The sequence below is a fragment of the Anomalospiza imberbis genome, chromosome 8 (assembly GCF_031753505.1).
Source record: "Anomalospiza imberbis isolate Cuckoo-Finch-1a 21T00152 chromosome 8, ASM3175350v1, whole genome shotgun sequence".
NCBI classification, from domain to species: Eukaryota; Metazoa; Chordata; class Aves; order Passeriformes; family Viduidae; genus Anomalospiza; species Anomalospiza imberbis.
This window is the reverse complement of record NC_089688.1, coordinates 27,276,868-27,300,012: the sequence shown is the minus strand read 5'-3', so window position 1 is coordinate 27,300,012 and position 23,145 is coordinate 27,276,868. Positions and strand designations below refer to the sequence as shown.

The following is a 23,145-nucleotide window of genomic DNA, read 5'->3' as shown; positions in this document are numbered from 1 at the left end:
ATCTTACCATAAAATTCCTTTGCTGAACATCTGTTTTATTCTTAAAAACCTTAAGAGTGGCTAAAATAGTTTTCTGAAACTTTGAACATATGCATAATATTAGAAATTATATTAAAATGTATTTAAGAAAGTTAGAAGCAAAAGACAGGTTGGTCTGGAGAATTCAAACTCATTAATGGTATTTTAAGAAACTAACTCAGCTGATTATTCAACTGTATTTTTTCTTTTCTGTGCCTGTTTATAGAATAATTTAATGCCATTGTAACTATTATTCACTAGTGTGCATCATAATGTTCACAAACTTGTGGCGTGACCTATTTTTAAACATGACATTGATGGTGCCCAAAATGACCAACAATGGATGGTTTTGCATTGAGAACACACAAAAGAGATATCCCAGATATTTGTAGCAGTTCCTATCTGTGTTCTCCATGGCATTCTTGACATGCATTCTATTCATGGCACATACTATTTTCACTCAAACTGCCTCTTTACTACAAAAGATTTGTAAAATATTGCAAAGAAGACACATTACACTTTATCTCAATTGTTTGTATTCTTGTTTGTATGCCGTATTCTCCCCAGCTCTTGCCATAGAAGTCTTTGACATTATTATTGTCCATTACATTAAAAAAAATCTCCAGTATTTTGCTGTTAAACTATCTAAATGGCTTTCAAATTGTCAGATATCTACACTTAAATTTATCTATAGATGGATTTAAGGGTGTTACTTGCACAACAATCGGATGTTTTTTAATCAGACAAATGGAATTTTGTGATTTTGTTCACTAAGGAGTTTGGCATTTTGATACCCAGGTATCTCTGCTTCATTTATTTATCCCTCTTCAAAATACATCACTGCACTAGTGAACTATTTTTGGTCAATTATGATGTGAAAAATGACCATGGAAAAATCAAACGGCTCATGTAACACCACAAAGGAAGGCTGATCCTATGTTAAACTTGTAAACTTTGAGCCAGTCCCCTGGCTAACCAAGCCATTAGCTATTTTTGTAATATTCCAGGGTAACATGTATTGACAAACAGAGAAGCAAGCAGATATCATCTCTGTGAGAAATGAGGTGAGAGCAGAAGGGTTTATGTCATTGTACACTTGAATGTTATCTTTACCACAGCTAATGGCTACCTAAATTTCTCTTGGAATGCAGCACAGGTAGCTTCAGAGGCATAAGTAATTTAACAGGACAATTTATTCTTATATTTTGGTCAGTTTTTCATTAAAATAAAAAATCATTGAAGCTATGAACCTTCCTACTAACAAGGACTGTGGGGCTTTGTAAAATAACCCGTGGCCCCACCTGCTCATGTGTGATGAGTAAACACTCTGAATTTTCTTCAGGGATATATGGATGAGTTTGAGGAGCGCAGAGGGAAAGGAAGCTTTCCTGCTATGATCACTCCAGCTTATCAAAATGCCAAGAAAGCAAATGAATTGGCAAGTGATGTAAGTATGAAACCTGAATCAATACAATTCATAAACAATTAAAACCAGCAGTTTGTCAGAGCAGTGCCTGGGAGGAGGATGCTAAAACTGCACTTGAGAAGTAAACAAAAGTGACATTTTGCTGCATTGCTGGGAACTGGATGGCTCAGGGGATTAATAATATCCATTAATAGAAGGGAGCACAGCTCCAACTTGCATGAAGGAGGAGATGGATGTAGCAACTAATGGGGATCCCTACTGTTAGGTTAACCCTCCTGGCAAATCTGCACCTGTATTATTAATGAAACCTTCAACTGCCTTAATCATCCTGTGGACTACTGTGGTATTCCCAGTAGTGAATAAATGGAGGATGAATGAATTGTACTGGTTTTGATATTTTGATGTATCATGCCCCTAGCACAAAGCAAGTAATACGGAGGAAAAGAAGCAGGGAGTATGACACTGTCACTTCACAAAAGTGAGCTTATTTCTGGGATGTGATTTTTGGTTTTGGGTGGTAAACTAAAGAATTGGCAAAGAGGTGGTGGTGTGTGATTCCTGCATCTAGCCCATCCATTAGAGGGTCTCAGCCCTATTTGGGGAGACCATTTCAGGCAGTGACAAAAAGTGGGTCAGTCTGTGGCTGCTCTGAAGGGTTCCTGTGAGTGACAACTTTTGTAGTGTGGACACCTGTCCCCGATGGGGCTGCCTGAGCTGATGAGCTCAGTCTGTCTTCTGGGAAGCTAACAGATGGTGGAGTCTTTCAGCTTGTATTAGTCTGGACTAGACACGAGCAGTAAACTGGAGTGAAAGGATCAGTCATGTTCTGTTACCTGAGCTTATCACTGGGAGAATATAAAACACCACAAATCCTCTGTGACCAATCCCAGTTTAATGACAAACTCAGTGATCCCCTGTTTAAACATGAAATATTTAACCTTTCCAGACAAAGATCACAGTTCCATAGGCTTTGAAAATGCCAATGGTCAGTAGTTTCCTCATTAATTTATAATACATAGAGGGAAAAGGAGGATTGGTTCATGGAAGTAACATTTGCACACTACAGTACTTAACAAACTTTCCTTATAGTTTTAAAGCCCGAGGAAATGTGTGCAGACTTGGAAAATAAAAAACCCAAATCACTTTGCATTTCAGTTCATGCAAAATAATTTATAAAAGGCCAAGTACTGCCTCTCTTCACCTATCCAAGTCCAATTTATGTCAACCTGATGTCTAAATTTAATTTAGAAATCCCTTATTTCAATCTTGATTTTACTGAGAAATATAATTCCCTTAAACACACTAAAAGTACAAAAAGATACAGCTTTTTAAAAAAGTGGGTTTCTACAAAAGGAAAAGTTTGCAGAGTGCTTGATGACTATCTGTAATCCTCTGACTAAAATTAAGTACCAAGGATTAAGTTCATTAATAGAAGAGCACACAAGCTACAGCCAAGAATCTGCTAGCAATCTCTTCAAGCCATGAACAAAAACCAGTGCTGTTCAGTCTACGTCAAAAATTTATAAAAAATGCTATCTAGTAAAATGTCTTGAGAGGAACTGTGAAGGGCTGTGGGGTTATATTTGGGTTATTCAAGGTAGTAAATACAGTGTTTCAGCTTGGCAAGTTCCATTTACTTATCAAAGCAAGCACAGGGAAGATACTATCCTGACTCATGAAGCCAGTCTAAATAGTAAAGATGAAAAGGTGCACATCTATTTTCTAATTCTCCCTCCTTCTTTTCAGATAAAATACAAGAAAGATCTTTCCAAGATGAAAGGTGCAGCTCACTTTCACTCCCTAACAGCTGAAGACAACTTGGTCCTTAAACAAGCCCAAAGTGTTAACAAGCTTGTCAGTGAGGTAAGGGCTTGAATCGATCTCTTAACAAGTTTGGGAGCAGCTCATACAAACATTTGTGTTTGGTGAGTAAGGACTGCAAGTTAAAAAAATTGCTGTTGTTCTTACTGCATTGTACATAACAAAAATTATCTGTGTGTAGCACAGCAACTGGAGAGAAAAGCTCAAGAACAAATCTTTAGGTGCTGCATTGTGGCCCTTCCAATCATCTGTGTGAAAGTGTGGGAAATTAACCCCAGGAGAGTGATTCTAGTTCTGACCACATGAAGAATTGAAATCTGAAAAAAATCCACCCCAAACCTGAGTTGTGCTTTTAATATGATATTAAGATGTAATGCTTTAGGACCAATTTGGTGTGTGCCTTAGAGTGTCTCAAAAGGTATTCTAATAATCAAAAGATAAGACCAGAGACAAAATTTATACCATTCTGGTTATGCAGATTTCTCTTTTCTTCCATCCTGTGAAAGACTGTGAGTCGCTGATAATTGATTCTTTTTCTGCTTGATAAGGGAAGATTGCAAGAGAATTCTCAGTAGATTCTGAATTATTAATTTATTTATAGTGTCATACCAGCTATAAAACTATTAATAAATGTGAGTTTCTAGAACTTCCCCATGGCACTTTAAAAACTTATACTCTTGAGATGTCAAAGTATAAAACCTTCAATAATGAAAAACCCCTGGAAGTAGGGCTGGAAGGGGCCTCCTGGGCCAATGATTCCTGGTTCCTGCTGCTTCAACACAGCACTGTATAATCCTCCTATTCCAATTTCTAGCCTACATTTATTCCTGTCCACTTTATTACCACTGTTTTTTGTGCTAGAGTTGCCCTTTAGTTTAAAAAGTTTTTCTCCCTGCATGGTTACTTTTCTGAGAGGTTTACAAATATATCATTTTCTTCTCTCTGCCTTTGATTTCCTCAGCTAAGCAAGCTGAGTTCTTCTCATCTCTCAGTCTTTCACTGCAGCTGTTACAGGCTGAGTTCCTTAAACAGGAATGACTGTAAGAGTACAAAAGCTCTTGCTGAGGTCTTGCTGGAATTTGGTACATGGCACATTTATACATGCTCATTTGCTCCACTCCCAACTTAGAATTTCTTTGTATATCATTGTTTTTGTTAATAGTTTTCCTCCTGTCACTGTCTTATATACTTTGCAGAGAATGAAATTGCATTTCTTTTGCTTATAAAATGAGAACTGAGTATATGAATATTCTCTTCATATTAATTTTCATTGTATGCCATCTGATGAATACCATGTGTCAAAATCTCTGAACAGTGGGTCTGCCTAATAAAAGGTGTGTGAAGGAACTTGATAGAGCAGATTAAGGTTTTACCATAGCTTCCCGTTGTGCATTTTTGTCACTGAGGTGGAGTACAAGAAGGATCTTGGAAACAACAAAGGCTACAGCATGAACTACTGTGACACTCCACAATTCAAGAATATGAGCAAGATCTCAAAATTCACCAGTGATGTAAGTTTGCAGTACCTCGTGTGTAGCTTGCTTTCCCTGGTAGCTGCTGGAATCACAGGTCATCTGTGAGTGTGTGTTTCATATAAATGTGTGCTGGAAATGTGATTATAACTCATTTTAGCCTGTTTTTATACAACACTTATCCTAATGTGTCCTGATGTATAGCTGGGACATTTATTTTACTTAGGATTATGGAAAGAACTATTATGGTATTTAGAAGAAAGGTTACTTACTGCTGATCTAGAGAAGTAGCAGCCACTTGTTACTCTTGTCTGTCATAATTATTACTGAATTCATTGTGCATGTCTATTTCCTGACTGGACAGGTAGGCAGAAGATGCTTCACCAGAGTTCATGCCAGAGAGGAACATAATTACTGTGTGAAAATAATCAGTGATAATAGTTAAACCTCTTGATTCTCATGAAATACAATTTTGTTTCATACTGCTTCTTACCATTCTCTGAAATCCCAGAGGAGTAAATATTTTGCCGTACAGTTCAGATGGTTGAATGATCAATTTTTCTTGTCAAATCCCCCATTCTGGGACTGCTGAAAGATGCACCAAAACAACCCAATTTTGTTCATTTCTTAATGTACAAATATTGTCTCCCTGGGACTTTGTTCTAGTATTTATTTCTGATGAAACACAGATGTATCTTCTTTATGTGGCATTTAGGTGATATGAAGAGCAAGTAAATGATATCTTGTAGTAAAAGAAACTCACTGAGGGTTTTAGCTTTTATTTTTTAAAATACCAAGGCTGTTGTGGACTAATGAATTGCTGTATTGGAGCAGCACTAGTAGACCAGAGCTGTAACAATTTGTCTCCCTGCTGTAAAATATAGAAACTCTTAAAAGCTGAAACTCTTCAGTAGAAAAGCTAAATATATTTTCTCAGAGTATTTTTACCTTTTTTTTTGGTACAGCTTAAATACAAAGAAACCTACCAGAATGAAATGAAAGGTCACTATGTGGGTATTGGCATGGACAAGAGGATGCTCCATGCCATGAAAGTTGGCAGCTTGGCAAGCAATGTGAGTCCCTTTTAATCACACTTGTATTCTTGTGGCCTCCTTGCCTTTCAGTTTTTCCAGAATTAAGTTGATAGAAAACTTTAGATCATACTGTGCTGGGAATCTGATGGATAGATATGTTGAGAAGAGGTGAAATTTTGGAAACCCTTTTGTACTGTTTTATGGCTCACTGTGTGGAAGAAGTTAAAATAAGACATTTCAGTGATCTGGCAACATACTGAGATCCTTCAGTTTTCTTTGACATCAGTAGGATGCTGAAGGTTGTTTGCCACCACCCCCAGGGTCAGACCTTTGCTGGAAAAAAAAGTCTTTAATGAAGATTTCTGGATTCCAATTTAATTTACTGGGTTAGTCAAGAAGCTATTTCATTACATACCATTCCTTCAAGTACATTATTTACAAATCTGTAAGAAGCTTGAGAACTAAGCAGAAAGATAAAAGAGATGTGTCATAGGTGGAAGTTAAGTTAATGCTCCCACTGTTGGCATTGGATTAATTGAGAAGCTGAAAAAGAATCAATTAGTGGCTAAACTATGCAAATAATTTCATTTTCTTTGTCACTCATGACATTGAACTTACTTTGTTTCTTGCATTTAATATTAATATTATTGTTTCTCCTTTCCTCTTGACTGATAATTATTCAAACAAATGACAGCTGAAAAAAAAAGATTTTTTTTTCTCCTTGTGTTTCAGATAGCCTATAAGTCTGATTACAAACATGATGGTGTTGACTACAATTACCCAGCTACTCTCACTCCTTCATACCAGACAACAAGAAAGTTGGTCCCTTTGAAAGATGTAAATAATTTTACGTTTTTATTTTTGGTTTTTTTTTCCCTATGATTTGCATAGCTCATAATCTCTCTGTAGGAGAGATTGTGATAGACTGTGTGTGTCAAATGATGATTTAATGACAGGAACAAACAGCCACTGCTAACAAAGCTAAAGCAAAAAAGTGCAGTGTCACGAGGTCTCAGAGCAGTAGGAAGTGCTGCCATGTCCTGTTGCTGGTGTCAGTTCAGCACGGACTGTAGAGCCATGTGAAATCAGTGACTTCTGCTCTATCCCAGCTCTGTGCTGCTGAAGTCTCACCATCCTGAGGCATCTTCAACAGCAGCATCAAGCACTGAAAGCACAGGGAGACTAAAACAGCCTTTGTGAATCCTCTGTGAATTCCCTGGGGAGTGGCGTTCCCCTTTGGAGGGGAACGGGTTGGTCACGTAACCTTCCTCCAGCTGTGGTCCCTGAGAGAGGAGCCCCCTGTGCCCCTGACTTGTGGGAAGTGAAAGTATGATACTTTCACTTCTCACAATCATTGAAAGCTTGACCGATCTCCTCTACCACTGGCAACTCACCCTGTGCCTTAGTCAGGAGCACAGTCACCAGGCATTGCTTAGAAAATCAACAGGAAGAGAGCAGCAGCTCTGCAGGGCATTTCTGACTGTATATACTAAAGTATATACACCCTGTCTTTACACTGAAATTGCAAAAATCCAGGAGCATTATACCTTAGAGAGGTCATTAACATTATGTGAGATTTATCTGGGCCTAAACAGGTCTTCCAAGACAAGGATGGTAGCATGAAGAGCTAGAGTTGGGAACCCTGATGTTTTTGAGGAAGTATCGCGTATACTTCAACTCTAAGATGAACTCTTGCCTCTACAGCAGTAATTTCAGCTTTACCTTTGTAAAAGCTGAAAACAGTAAAATTCAGTTTTTGTTTGCTTAGTGTGTGACAGAGCTGTGTTCTTAAAGAGTTCAAGGTAAGCATAAATTCATGTCGAAAATGTAAAAAACATTTCAGCAATTCCAGTGGCTCTACAATTGATAGTCAGCATCAGGGTTTGAAACACATAATTCACTGGCCTCAGAGACTCACTTGCACCAGTCCTGATCTAGGATTTTGCATTAGTCCCAGGACTTGTGTGCTCCCAAATAACTGACATGTTTACTCTGAACTCTTTTAGGAATACAGCTCTCTCGTACACTTAGCAATCACAAGTAGCAATAAATAGCTTCAGTTAAAAAGAAATGATCCCTTTCCATGGAGTTAAAATTCTCTCTGAGAAAGCAAATGCACTGTTTTAAGTACCTTAATCACTTTGGACCTGTGAGATAATTCAGGCCTTCTTTCCTAGCTTTTATCATTCTGGCAGAATGAGGAAGTTTATGTGAGGATACAGGAGATAAGAAGGTTTGCATTGAAATAGTTTCAGTAACTCAAAATCTCCAGAAATATGCTCCACTTTACTGGAAAGAAGGGTTCTTAAGAAACTAGTTTTAAACAACGTGATTTGCAATGTTTGCAAAGTGGTGATTAACTTCAGTGAATATTAATGAGGGCCTACAGAGAATAATAATTATGTTTTATAGTATAGCAATGAGTTCTTTTGCAGCAACAGGTTTGAAAGAAAGTGTCATATGATTTTTTTAATCATGCATAATTTGGGGCTTTAAAATATTTATTTTATAACTAGTAGTAATCTAGTGGGGTCCAGACCTCTTGATGGCTGACATTAAAATGACTTTTTTTGTACTATAAGTACATATTTTTCTTTTCTCAGCATTCACACAAACCTCTGACCACAGGGAAATTCTGTGGTTAATTTATTACATTAAAACTCAGTAAAGACCAAGTATAAGAGAGTTCATTTGCTCTATCCAGTGGTACACTGGACAGACCACTTCATATGCAGTTACAGTAATTCTTGTCTGATAAAGATAAAAATGGACTAAGTAATGGTTAGGAAGGATTTTTATCAATGATTTGGGGGATTTTATAGCAATGATTTGGGGGATTTATAGCAATGATTTGCAGATGGTGCTGCATCTTTGTAGGAATTTGTGGGTCTGACAGAAAGGGATTATAACTGAAGTAATTTTCAGAGTGGGATAAAAACTGTGACCTCAGACAGGGGAAATTTCAGAGCACTACCTCAGATCTCATCCAAGAGATCCTGGCATTTTTCCTCAGCTCTATTTATTATGGGTTAAGTAATATTTTATCCAGAGTATTAGTTAGCAAAACTTCATCTATGCAATCTCTCATTTTCCGGTCTGACCATTTCTTCCTTTACTAAATCTTTTTTTTTTTTTTAATTTAATTTTAAATTAGGTAAACTACAGGCAAAGCATAGACAAGCTGAAGTACAGCTCTGTGGCCAGTACTCCACAAATTGCTCAAGCCAAAATAAATGCACAGCAGCTCAGTGATGTAAGTTCTCCCATCATTAGCTACTGTTGTTTATTAGAATGATAAAGTAATCTAATTTCGTAGCATTTGTAGCCTTATGTGTTTTATTCTTGACAGTTCTTCAGCAGATTCATAGCCAAACCAAGAATACATATCGAATGAAATCACTTTCAAAAATGTGGCAAGCATACTAGTAGATCTAATATTCGTCTCCACTTTTAAGATTTGTATCAGCATGCTTTTTAAAGAAATTATTTTCTTTATCTTTATTAAGGCAAGGTTTTAAATTATATCTTTTGTACTTAAAGATAATCAGTAACTTTTATTTATAGAATAAATTTCTACTTCCTACTTCTTAAGTAAAAGTTAGCCTTATAGCCTTCATACTTACATCACAAATTCCTATGAATGTATTTATAATTTATGGCACCAATAACCTGAAATTTAACAGCAACCATTCAGTCTAATGGTTATATTTTTATTAAGTTAAAAATAACTGAGTTTCTTGCTGATCTTTTCAACATATGCAGTTGAACTACCGAGCCCAGTATGAGAAGACAAAAACAAATTACACTCTGCCTCAGGATGTACCACTGCTGGTGAAAGCAAAAGCCAATGCTGAGTTATACAGCGAGGTGAGCCAAGCCTTGGGGAAATACTGGCATTCATAGTGCTGTTCCTAGACTGAAATTAATATAAAGATGATGACACTCTTTCTGGAAGCATTTAGCATTTATCATTTGGCTTTGTACAAAACAACATGAAATATGGTGCCCAGAATAGACAGCGATCCAATTTCAAGGGCACTGAAACCTCTAGACTTTTTTTCCAAGATATTTTCAGATGATCTGAATTTCTTTAAATCAACATTCACTTTACAAAACTAAGTGCTTCTGAGGTGAAATTTGTATGAAGAACCAACATTTGCACAGTTCTAGTAATTCAAAGTGCACTGAAGGCAATGGAAAGAAACAGTGACTTCAGCCAACTTAGATCAAGTCCACTGTTGCTCCATTCCTGGCAATAAATAGTGATTCACTTAGAGTCTTGTGGGTTAAAACCATGTGCTTGCAGGAAAAGTTGAATTTCTATTTAATTTTTAGAGTATTTTTCAGGCCTCCTTTTTCATAGATAGTTTTGCAGGAAAAAAAAACCTAAGACAAATAAGTGCAAAATGAGGAAAAAACCTCCAGCTATGACTGGCGTGACTTTTATTTTTTAAGCAGTTTCACAATTTTTCATGGTTTTGAGTTGCCATTACTGCAGGTTTTTTGTGTCTTGTGCTCTTCCCCTAAGTATTATTTGAGTTGCATTGGCAGAGTGTTATGGAGGAGCATTCTTTACAACTGTACTGTGTTGGGATGCATGCTCATTGTTAGATATTGGTAAAATATAAACATGCAGAAAGCCAAATCCAGAAACTGAGGCTTCCTGAAAACCTTCTACCTTCATTAGGTGCATGCATAGTATGGATGAAGGCATGCTTAATCTTGCTTTACTGGAATTTCAAGTGGAATCCTGAAAAAGAGCTAAAAAAGCTATGACTTGAAGTTCCACCGACTTTCAGAAGTTGTGTGTGATTCTCATGCATTTCACTGGTGTTTGTGAGGCAGTGTGGCTCATGAGTGTTCTTTTGAAGACAATCCTGATCACGAGGGATGCTGCTCTGACCTCTGCCTCACCCTGTGGGGTGATCTCAGAGCACACCAGCTGGATTCCTTTTGAATGCTCTCCAGCAGATCGTGTAAAGAGCTGCACCTTCAAATTCAGTGCATGAGGCTTGGCTGGTTACAGTTTGGAGGTGGGAAAGAAAAATCCTGAAATTAGTCAAGTGTTGTCTGGTTCTCAGCTGTTCTGCCCATAGATCAGCTCCTACAGATCTATACTATTTGCCTAGGTAGACATAACCAGAGGCAATTTTGAAAAACCCTCCTTCCTCCATATCTGTCTGAAATTGGGAGTTATTGCTGGATGTTCCGGGACATTAAGTGCCTGTGATCTCCAAGAATAAAATTTTGACTCAATCCTAGACAATTAATTAGCTCAAAATGACAATGAACTGCGACTTAAGAAGGTCCCAGTTTGTGGACTGAGCATATTTATGCTTCTGTTTTTCTCTGAGCCATTTCCACGTTTGTTTGAAAATCCTGTGTGTTTGTGTTAGTGACATGTTGCTGTCTTTCCTTTCTCAGGTTAAGTACAAAGAAGGCTGGGAGAAGAGCAAGGGCCAGGGCTTTGAAATGAAACTTGATTCTCTGCCTTTACTTGCTGCCAAAGCTTCAAGGGATCTCGCCAGTGATGTATGTTACATTTAGTTACCTGGGAATTATTCTTTATATAAGGAGCTATAACACAGGGAAATAAAGCACAGCTCAGTTCATCTGGATTTTTAAATCCTGCATTTGGCTGTCCATCTTTCTCAATGGCTAATGAGCAGTTGGAAACTTTCTCAGATTCTGCTGTGAAATTTCACTCTCCAAAAATTACTTTTTTAAAATCATGTGTACAAAGAGAAGCAAAATTTACATAATAAACCCACAGTTAAATTCAGTGTTTTGAATTGTTTATAACCTCAAAAATAGTATTATCTTCTACTACAAAGAGAATGCATATTTTTTTAGTTTGCTTCCTTAATGTAAATATATATAAATGTATATTAAAAAATTCCAACAAAATCTTTCTAAACAACTTATATCAAGATTTTTAACCCATGGAGATGCAGAAAAGGCAGATACTTTTTCTGCAGCTGGAAAGTGTTCAGCAGTGGTGGGGATTCTAAACTCCCACCTCATTAAAAAAATCAAATCTCAAATTCCTTGCTTGGATTGATTTTTTTATCTTTGCCTCTAAAAGCCAGATAATTTAGCTAATCAGAAGAATTTAAGTTTATAAGCATATTCACCTCAGAGGGCTGAGCCTTAAAGAATGAGGTTAAAAACCTCATAAATTAGACTGATCTTGCATCTTTGGAATTTCTGAGAAAATCTGGGAAATTTGAAGTGACAATGAGAGAATCAGACTAAGCTCTTCTAAATTTTGACCATCCAAATCACCAGTGAAAAATTTACTGCTTATTTCATGGGTAATTGGAAATATTCTTAAATTTATACTGTTTTTTTTTTTTTTTGACAGATTAAATATAAAGAAGAATATGAAAAAACAAAAGGAAAAGCAACTGAAACCAAGGATTCAAGACTTTTGCACTCTCTGAAGGTGGCTAAGATGAGTAGTGAGGTAAATTATTTCTCTTACTCAAAAGGTAAGGTTTTTCATAATTAGGAAACTTTCAGCAACACTATGCGATCTACCACTGTTACAGCTCTCACTGTAACAAATTCTTGGAAGCATTTAACAAAATGGGTTTCCTTCACCATCTGTTAGTCTGCAATGATTGCACAGCAGGGGATTTTGGTCAGTGGTGCCCTTATTTTGGGGCAGGAAAATAACATCCAGTTAAAATTGCAATATGAATAAAATATCATCATATTAAAACCTCACTATAAACACTTCTACACAGAACTTTCAAGTCTGTAAGGGTATGTTTAAAAGCAAGATTTACTGTAATAGAAAAAAATATCTCTAGAATCTAGAAAATTTACCCTGGCATTTGTTTTGTCACTTCTAGGATGTGATTTCTACAGTCTTTTGGGGATTTTTTGCCCAATCAGCATAAGGACCCAAACAAGAGGGGTGATTTGAGATGGCTTTGTAATATCTGATACATATATTCTGTTTTCATTCCTATGTCTAGATTGCCTACAAAAAAGGTTTTGAGGAGAGCAAGGCCCATTTCCATCTGCCCATGGATATGATAAACCTGAGGCATGCCAAAAAGGCTCAGGCACTGGCCAGTGACTTGGATTACAGAACGAGACTCCATGAGTACACAGTGCTTCCAGAAGATATGAAGACCAAGTGGGCAAAGAAGGCCTATGATCTCCAGAGTGATGTAAGATGATGTACACCCAGCTTAACTCTTAAAACAGTGCAAAGGATTATAACTTTTTCCATTTGATGTTGATTCTTGTTTCTTATGAACACTATCTGATTGTACTATGGCTTTTTAAATGTCTTTGAGACGGCTTTGAAACTGGAATGGGTGCACATGTTCACTTACAAACATTATACTCATGTTCCCTGTGCCAGTAAATGTCAATTTCCTCTGCAGCTCCAATATAGGGCAGATCTGACATGGATGAAAGGAGCTGGATGTATCACAGAAGGAAGTCTTAATATACAACAAGCCAAAAAAGCGGGAGATTTAGTCAGTGAGGTAAGCAAAGTTCTCAGGCTTCTGTCTGTTGTTTTGTTCAAAGACTCATTCCATTACATTATGTGGAATAGGTAAGGGATTCCTAACAAGGAGTATCTGAGAAATGGTAAAACTGATGGGCATAATTTAGTTATTCTATAATTTAGAATACCCTGGCTTAAAGATTAAAATTATGTTTTCCCTTTATATAATTATCAGAATAATCTGTGAGGTAGAAATCCCTGTATTTGTGCTTCCACCTCTTTTCATTCTCCTGTACATTTTGCAGATCAGCATTGAATTTCCATTGAGTTTCATGTGCTGCATGAAGAACAAAGAGGCTTTAAGGAGCAGTCTTGAAAAATTAGATATTTGCTAGCCATAGCTGAAAGTTTCCTTGCTCCTTGGCAACTAGAGGCTTGGTTTCACTGGCAGCCTCAGCTTTTCCTGCTTTTCATTGCTTTTGCCTTATTAATTCATGGCTTTGCACTGCCATTAACCTTATGGAAGTAAACTTCCTCAACTTCTTAGCTATGGTTGAGCAGTCTCACTAGTGCTAGGAAAACTAGAGAACAGAGAGAAGAATAAATTAGGGGAAGTTTGACAAGAGGGATAAAATCCCACTTAGTTCTGGAAGGAGGAACAGAAGCCAGTTAGTTACTGGCGATCACACTCTCTGACACCTTGGGTCTCTGACATCCTCTCACTACTCCTACAAGGGGAAAAAATACATCTTAGAAACAAAAGAAGAGCAGCTACCTCAGATCTGGTGTCTTGCTACTGACATCTGCTTCTGGGGTGTGCTGTAGTAATAATCACTTCCACAAATATTTAATCCATAATGATCTGCCATTTCATTCCAGTGCTGTGCAAGGCCACGAGATGGCTGACAGTCACCTAAACTGGAGACTGGTGGATATTATTTTAGCGATCTCTATTGCCATACAAAGCCTGGTGTTTTGTCATTTCTTTGCAGGATGTCACTACATTGTGTTCCATGCAATGTGACAAAACATGCTGTTTTTAATCTGCCGCCCTCCCTTCCAGCTTTCTAAAGTAAAGCGATGAGCACCTCTTTGAAGTGCTGCATGCTTTTTTAACTTCTATTTTGTGTTCCCCTAGCAGAGACACAGTGTAAACTGATCTGTTCACCCATCAGTTCAAACAGAAGAATTTCTCTCCTGAAATGCCAGTTAATGAAAAAAAAAAGTATTTACACTCTTTCTAGGTGGAATGCCCCACTTCATGTCTGAACTGGTAGAATAAGAATTCAATTGAAGTGCACAACAAGAGTTTGCTTGGTCTCCCCTGTCACACTGTGGTCTTGAAACAGAGTCCTGCATTTCCTTGTACTATCTCAAAGAAAGAAAAACTCGCTCTCGAATGAGTGGTGCAAAAGGTTGAGGCAAAGACATTAATTTAAAACAGGCTAAAGCCTTGTAAAGTCAAATAAAGTATTCCATTCACTTCAGTGTATTTCAGATGTAAAACAGAATGTAAATTGGAATGAAACTATGGACTGTCTTATGTACCAAACTAAAAATATTAGTCTCTATGCACATTTGTCCATTCAAATGGATTTTATATAAGTACTGGCACCAGAGGATGAATAAAGAACAATATTTTTCCCCATATCTGAGACTTGAGCCTAGTGGAGGCCTCTCATAGCTGTTCATTCCAGAAAGGCTTGACAGCAATGTCTATGCCTAGCTCTGCTTTGAAAAGACGAAGATTTTGAGAGGATGGGGAAGATTTTGAATTCAAGTTACTTTCAGGACTCTGAAATAGCTCACTCTAATTTAAGTATCATCTTAATAATTTAAAAATATCTCAGTAACAAATGTTCAGTGATTTGAACCACCCATGCACGTGCTTGAGAAGTCTCTTACAAGGAAATGATAGAGTAACACTGACTGTGTGCCTTATCAGCTTTCTTGGGTCCTGATTTAAGTCATACCTGGGTTGTGAGCACCACTCACTGGTTGGTGTGCAACCTAGGTCCTGTAAGATATGTAAACAGCACATCTGGCACCAAAGGCATCCATGCCTGCAGTGTCAGCAACAGTGCATTTGGCACAAACCTATGCACTGCCCTCCTTACCTCAAAATACCGGACTTGGAAGCTTATCTCGTTGATATCTGTGCTAAAACTGTCTTGCGAATTTACAGGCCACTTCTGGCTCTATCACTCATGTATTTTTTAAAAGTGATACATTTTTAGGGGAGGACAAGTATTGCAGAAAATTTTGTGTAACTTGCTTTAATTTGCTGCAGAAAAAGTACAGGCAGAAGGCTGATACTCTGAAGTTCACCAGTGTGGCTGACAGTTCTCAGATCAAGCACGCCAAGAAAAGCCAGGAACTTCAAAGTGATGTGAGTCCTTGACTGAATTTGTCTCTTTTCAAGCAGCTTAGTGGTAATGTGGTCATTCCTGACATATGTACACAGTCATGAAACCTTTCAATATATAAAGTTTCTTCAGATTAATTCTAAGGGGTTTTATTTGTTTATTTGATTAATTCTTTCCTTGAATTCTTTGAACAAGAACAACAGCAACAAAAATCAAGCACCATTGGGAATCTCTGGTGTGCTTATCTCTTGTGTGCTGGACAAGCTGCCTTTCTGTGTGTGCTGAAAACAGAATAGTAACCATAGATTTCAAGCTTTATAGCAGGGACTTCTTCTGTGGGATGTAAGAAATGTAATACTTTGTGAATGGGGCATATTTTCATAGTTTTTCAACAGCTCCTCCAAGAACTTCATGGGCTAAAACAGAGAAGTTCATTTCTCTGCTGTCATAGCCCTGGAATATAAAATGGGGATGATTTCTACTCAGATCATAAAAGGTCCTTGATGTTTTCATTCAAAGTTGTAATGTTAGTCCTCACTGGAGTATCGTGTGAGCAATTACATTTAGGTCACAAATGTTCTCTGCAGATTCAATTGCTAGTATCCTTCATTTCATGCCTAGAATTCTATGTTTCTATGTCCCATTAAAGACTTTCATTCTACCCGAGAAGTAGCTGCAGTTTAACATTGGGTGAAATATGTTCTTGCATTTTATATAGAGTATGAATTGCTGTCAGCTTTATAGCTAGATAGGTAGCTAACTTTGGGAAATAAAATTAAAGTATCCTGATATATGTGCTGTTTCACAGCTTCCTTGAAATTGAACCATGAGTACTTTGGTCAACCTGACTCTGTAGGTCAGTTTTTAACTCCATATTTAACACTTAAGTTAAAGATGCTAAAGAATAACTTTCCCAGATAAGTTAACCCATACAAATCCTTGAATATTTGGGGTGTTTTAACCAGTATTCCTTCAACATTAAATGTGAACCACTGCTTGTTGACCCTGCTTTGCTTCCTGTGGACAGGTTGCCTACAGGTCAGGGAAAGAGCAGTTTCTTCATCAGTACACCATCAGCAAAGATGACCCTGTCTTCATGCTGGCCAAAGCAAATGCTGCCAATATCAGTGAGGTACTGTGTGATTCCCTCACTCCCGTGAATAGTTACAGCTGCAGTGAAATAATTGTTCTCTAGGTAGAAGTTATATTCTTTCTCAGAGAAGGTCCTCACGTTTTTGATATAAAAACTCGAAATTTAATTCCATGCTCCTAATAAATAGTAGTCACATCTACTGTTCTGAAGACTTGCCACTTCTGGAGCTTGAAGCTGTGCACTTTTCACATGCTTCCAGGTGAGTGGCACACTGCCAGTTTCACTGGAACCACTGAGATGTTGGGGTTGCAGTAACCACAGTATCCACAGATACAGGATGTAAGGACGACACCAGGATCTGATCTGTAGTCATACGGTCTCTGGGCATGGAGTGCAGGAGGGACTCATTACTTGAGAGCTTTCACTGTGACTGTAGAACAAAGAGAAAGGATTGATAGTAATAAAGAAACTGTCCTGTTGTCATCTCTTTAGAAACTCTACAGGAGTAGCTGGGAGAAGCAGAAGGAGAAAGGATTTGTGCTTCGTTTGGATGCTTTGTCATTCTTGACAGCTAAGGCAAAGAGGGATCTGGCAAGTGATGTGAGTATGGTCTCCATCAGCCTCCTTTTTCTTAGGACAGCTGACAGTCCAGGTTGCTGCTAGTGTTGGGGATGTGTCACATATGTCTCAGTGCCCTGAGCCACCCTCACTCGATTCATGCTAAGCAGCGATGGAAGAGTTGTCTGGGTGATTGGCATTCGGTAATTAGTCAGATGGTTTGCTCTGAGCCATTCAGAGCTTTTCCCCACATGCTGACTGTGTTTTCCTAGTCTCATTTTGACCCGAGGGTGAATTTTAGAACTCAAAATGAAGTGGAAATCTCTTGTGAAACAACATAATTTAATATATCTCTGCCTGGCCAGAAAATTCCTGAGAGAACCTTCTTACCTCCGTGCCCGAAGAATGTTGTTTTTCCTAGAGAGAACCAAAAAGAAAATATTTCTTACAGGTTTTTGTGAACATATTATTATCATCAAGAAAGGGCTTATTCTTCATAGACTCTAATTTCTAAGGCATTCTAGTTCTCTTTTGCAAATGATCTTCTTTCTTGCTTGTATTGAGGACCCGGCATGCCACACCACTGACAGATCATTGCTTTACTCCCAGTAGAGCTGTCAGTTTGGCAGCTGAAAACATTTACTCTTGGTCTGTTTTCTTCTTCACAGGTTAAGTATAAGGAAGGTTATGAGAAGATGAAGGGTAAGCTCATTGGGGTAAAAGCTGTGGAGGAAGATTCGCAGATGGCTCACTCCCTGCAGATGTCAAAGTTGCAGAGTGATCTGGAGTACAAGAAGGCCTTTGAGGGCACAAAGAGTCAGTTCCAGATCCCCATGGATATGGTTAATCTTGTTCATGCCAAAAGGGCTCAGAATCTGGCCACAGATATAGGATACAAGACCTCTCTCCATCAGTACACAGCCCTGCCTACTGACAGGAAAGTGGCATGGGCCAAGTGGGCCTACGGATTGCAAAGTGATGTAAGTCCAGAGCTTCACCTGTTTCAGTGCCCTCTCATCCTGCCCACTCTCAGCCCACTTAGGGCTGACTTTATTCTGGCATTTATGCTTGTAATGCCACAACATCTTTATGCACCTACTTTTTCAGCTGTTAAATAGTGGGTATTAACAGTAACTATTAACCACTTATTTCCTCAAGAGGTATATTTAAGTTGTGCAGTGCTTCTGAGGAGGGTTATAACTCCGTTTATGAGCATGGCTTCTTCAAAGCCTACTTCAAATGCTAATAAAACACTAGGATTCCTATATGATGTGCATTGATTTTTGTTTTCTAATGTGCAGGGAGGTTAAGAAATTTATGGTGATAAAATTGGTGATAAAATTCCATATGGACACCACATGTAACCATCAGATGAACTGTCTGATACTGTAAACAGTTGAGTTAAACTTTCCATTCTGAGGTTGTAAGTCAGAACTTTTCAAGGAGACTGAGACAGAAATGTGTATAGGTCTTGTTGAGGTATGGCTGCTGAAACCTTTGTGACAGCTTAGAGAAACCTGACTTACAGCCAAGCATTTGAAATGCAGTACTGTTGGTAGGAGAGATTTTGTGAGGAAAGTGAGAAGTGCTCCTGTTCTCTTCTTCCTTCAAAACACATGGAAAAACAAACAAACCAAAATGCTTTCTCACCAGTAAAACAAAAGTTTATGCTTTGGGAAATGCTAAGTGTCATTTTCTTTTTATTGCAAGTCACAGATGATCTTTTAAAAAGTGCTCCATATACAATAAAACTGAAGTTAGAGTAAAAATTGCAAGCAACAGTAAGGTGTAGACCACTTTTAAAAATTACCTTGCAAGGCATAGTGCACAATGAGTCCTTATACTTCTATTTTATTCTGTATTATTTTTTTTTTTTTTGCTTTCCTTGCAACTCTGCAATAGTGAATAAAACAAAAGCAGACAGTAATTTGACTTCATTGTTGTTCTGGAGATGTCTGAATCCTTTAATGGCATTTTAAGTGTATGAACACCAACAATAGGACATTTTCTTTTCTTTGTCAGAACCGATACAGAGCAGATTTGAACTGGATGAAAGGAGCTGGATGGATAGCCACTGGGTCATTAAATGTGGAACAGGCTAAGAAGGCAGGAGAACTCATTAGTGAGGTGAGATTTCATGACAGCATGTAACAGAATTTGCTGTATAATGCGTGCAAAATGTCTGTATAAAATTAAAATAATTTCCACTCAAAGGGGAAAGAAAAAGGCATACCACATGAAAGCCCTCAAAACCAGGGATAGGACTGGTAATTAGAGGGAAACCAGATACCAAACACATACCAGTAGGAGTCCATATAGCCTTTGCAAAAACAAAGTAGGTGACAAATGATATTATGAATAATAATGGCAATCAAACAGTGCTCAATTGCTACCCACTAGCCTACCTTTTTAATGAACCAAAACAGGAGAGATGATGAAAAGATGGAGCCATTGGACCCAGAACCTTCTTCTGTAACAGATACATGTTTCCTTCTTGCTCGTTTTTCATTGAAATTCATATAGAATCTCTGTCTGTAGCTATCTATCAGCCCAAGCAGTTTTCATCCTTATTTCTCCCTATAACCGATATCACTTACAGGAAAAGTCAGACTAGAGTACTTCGTGCCTGTCCCATGAGGCCTTCAAATGAAGTTCTGGTGGAAATGGCTAAAAGGTTCATAGAATTCTGTTTCTGTTATTTCAGAGGTAGTCCTGCTGGACAAATCTGTTGCTGCAAGAGATTGAATCCTGTGTTTTTTCAATAACTATGATGCATTAATCATGTGTCCATTCAGTCTGTGGAGTGTGGAGTCTCAGAAAAATACAGTCATCTTTTAGACTGATTGCTAACACTATTTCTTCCCCCATGTAATCATCCATTGTGAAGAAGGATGATTTTTTTAGACACAATTAATCCTCAGCTAGTGTCAAGCAAGGTAGCTTTATAAAAGCTGCTACAGTAAGGCCAGCTGGAATAGTAACTGTGAATCTGTATAGTTATTCCAATTGGGTGTTTCAGTAGTGAAAACTGCTGAGTAGAAATTTAACCCCCTAGATTGTTAATCTCAACCTTTTTGTGAGTACTAAGTAATATTAGGTTGCTATGAGCCTTATCCTTACATATAGTGACCAGTCCTTCTAATACTGATAAAAAACAATTGCCAGGATATAATCTCTAGCAATTTTTTGCAGAGATGTTCTGGTCAACTCTGCTTTTTCTCCACATTTGATTAAGACAAGGCATAAACCACTTTTGTTCCCTGTTAAACTCAGTAAGATTGCTCAGTTTTAAGATATTACTTTTGGAAACCAAAACATTACTTAAGTTTATAATACTTTAAAGTGTTTATGTGTTTTACATTGGTATTTTTAGTCTTCGAAGGGTCAAGATGTTGCGTCAAATAAACTTCTGTGGGTCACAGCTCAAATTTAAAGAAAATTACAAGCCATGAGTTTATCTCAGGCATTTGGAAAATTTAGTGTGTGCTCTTTGGAGAAGTGATAAAGGTATTGATGGATTTAAGACAAGTCCTGCAGGAAGGGAAGCTTTTAGTGACCTGGCCAAATGAAAAAACTGTAGTTTTTCCACTGAACTCCCTACACCTTAATCATGTATATATAACAAGACCAAGAAGCTCTCAGAAGGTACTGTGAGTCCTTAACAGCAAGCAACATTAGTATCATTATCTAGAAGATATGCCATAACAATTAGGTACTGTGTCAATGACTGCACAGATTTGCTGCAGGTTTAAGGAGGTAACCTAAACCCCTGACCAATAAGTTAAATAGTTGCCATTATTAACACACTACAACTGTCTATCATTTCTTGCTTAAAGGAACTGTAAATTAAAAATACAATCGGTCATACTGTATTTGAAGTATTGTAGAAAAGATTTTAAAATCTTGAGTTCTGGAGTATTTAGGTAAGCAGAACCAGATTTTGAAATATTTTTCTTATATTTAAAGATTAATATTAATTGGCAAAAGGTTATTGTTGAATTGAAACAAATATTAATCTGAAAGTACCTAGGACATAAAGATGAGGAAAGAGGAATAATAATTATGTTCACAAATTCACTCTAATCTCCAGCAACCTATGATTTTTCTCTTTCAAATAGCATGAAAGAGCAGCACAAAATTCACAGCTTTGATCTTTTTCTGCTCAACAGAAGAAGTACCGTCAGCATCCATATGCTTTGAAGTTTACCAGTATTAAAGACACTCCTGAGATGATCCAGGCTAGAATTAGTTATAACCAGGCTGTGGATGTAAGTTATAATGTATATACATTATGATTATAAGAGTGGTATCCTCTTTGAACGACCTGATTGAAGCACTGGCTTTCTCTCTCTTTCTTTCTCTGAGATTATCCTTTGGAACCATGAAACTTCTGTATTCTGGTGTGGTGCATCCCACAAAGAGCATGTTTCTAACTTGGACTGGGAGGAGATCTTTCAGAAGTGAATGGGATTTTCCTACAGAAAGCACTTTCTGTCTCATTTATTTTCAGAAGTAAAATTTAGGAGTAAGACTGACCTTTGACCTTTAAAGAATTTTGGCCTTTTGATATTCATTATGGAAGAACATGTTTGGGGTTCTTTCCCCTTTTCAAACAGATCTTTCAAATTTCAGTTTCTGTATATTCTTTGGGAAAAAATGTAAGGCAGCATGACAAGGAACGAAAAATAAATTATTTCAAGCTGTCATCCTGCTGAGAGAGAAATCCAGGAGGGGAAACCTTAAAGGGAAGAATTGAGGCTGTTTGGTGTTTAAACATGTTTATTTTTAATAGAAGAGCGATTTAAAAATATTGTAGACTTAACTGGGATAATACAGAAGTGAATAATAAGCAAAAGTCACTCAAAAAAGACAAGTTTCAAACATGAGAGGATGTTTTATTTTGAAAATAGATATTTTTAAAGTGAAGGAGAAGATGAAAGACTTTGTGTAAAACACATGCTATTGTAATACTTTTGGTGTCTGTGCCTTTGGTTTAATTAATAAGATCCAAAAGGCTTACATCTCAGGCAGGATAAATATAAGTAATTTTGTTTCACTGAGCCGCAGTCAAAATCAGTCTGGTGCTCTACTTCTTCACACATGGAGTTCTCATTAATTTTCCTCTTATGGAGCTGCAATCCAAGTGGGCCCAGCTGCTAAAAAAGTGTCAGACAGGTGAAATGGAGGGGTCCATTCTAATCTAGAGGGTCTCAAACCCTTCTGCAGAAATAATACCCTGGGAAAGGCAAGTCAGGTGCTCCAGACATGGGTCATATCTAAGGCCAAGGAAAGGTCTGTCTGTACCCATCTGAAAGTTATGGTGTCAGTGAAAGAAGAAAACTAGGCTAGCAAAGAAAAACAATATAAGGAAAACTCTGCATAGCCAGAGCAGGGGAAGTTCCAGTTCCAGTTAATTGCATAGAACTCCTCTTATCTGTCTGCAAACATCTGAAAGTTACCTGGTCTTGGGCCAGCTCTGTGTTCTTCCTCCAAGGGTTGATGTGAGTGGCACACACAGACACCTCCTCTGTGATGGGATAAATCACCTTCTGAGGTGTTTCAATCTCTTCCCAATGACTATTGAGCAACTAACTCTGGAAATAAATTTGGAGTAATTGCACAGATAATTACCATCCCATTTATCTGCTAAAATTGAACAGCTTTGGAGAGGTGTCTGGGGATCTTCCACTCCCTGTTTCTGTGGAATTTCAAAGTGTTAGTGGGCTACTCATTGCTGCACACTGTTAATCACTACTGTTTGTTTTTCTTCTCCCCACCCACATATGTTAGAAGTTTTATCAAATTAATATTCAAATATCTGAATTTTCATATACATTGATTTACACACTCAAAACTTCAAGGAGCTCCTCTCTAGCATACTCTAGCTGA

At 37.6% G+C, this 23,145-nt stretch overlaps 1 protein-coding gene across 3 annotated transcripts in view; it reads left to right on the top strand.

Moving 5' to 3' along the window:
* Positions 1–23,145, top strand: part of NRAP (nebulin related anchoring protein) — a 48,311-nt gene that overhangs the window by 9,235 nt on the left and 15,931 nt on the right. For 2 of the 3 annotated variants that reach the window (XM_068198078.1, XM_068198077.1), the window contains exons 10-26: positions 1,361–1,465; positions 3,191–3,307; positions 4,672–4,776; positions 5,703–5,810; positions 6,504–6,608; positions 8,926–9,024; positions 9,534–9,638; positions 11,196–11,303; positions 12,136–12,237; positions 12,755–12,952; positions 13,172–13,276; positions 15,530–15,628; positions 16,633–16,737; positions 17,191–17,298; positions 17,925–18,236; positions 19,279–19,383; positions 21,426–21,524. In XM_068198078.1, coding sequence (XP_068054179.1) covers positions 1,361–1,465; positions 3,191–3,307; positions 4,672–4,776; positions 5,703–5,810; positions 6,504–6,608; positions 8,926–9,024; positions 9,534–9,638; positions 11,196–11,303; positions 12,136–12,237; positions 12,755–12,952; positions 13,172–13,276; positions 15,530–15,628; positions 16,633–16,737; positions 17,191–17,298; positions 17,925–18,236; positions 19,279–19,383; positions 21,426–21,524 — 2,085 coding nt within the window. The remainder of the gene's footprint in view (positions 1–1,360; positions 1,466–3,190; positions 3,308–4,671; positions 4,777–5,702; positions 5,811–6,503; positions 6,609–8,925; positions 9,025–9,533; positions 9,639–11,195; positions 11,304–12,135; positions 12,238–12,754; positions 12,953–13,171; positions 13,277–15,529; positions 15,629–16,632; positions 16,738–17,190; positions 17,299–17,924; positions 18,237–19,278; positions 19,384–21,425; positions 21,525–23,145) is intronic. The other variant, XM_068198079.1, reaches the window with a different exon arrangement.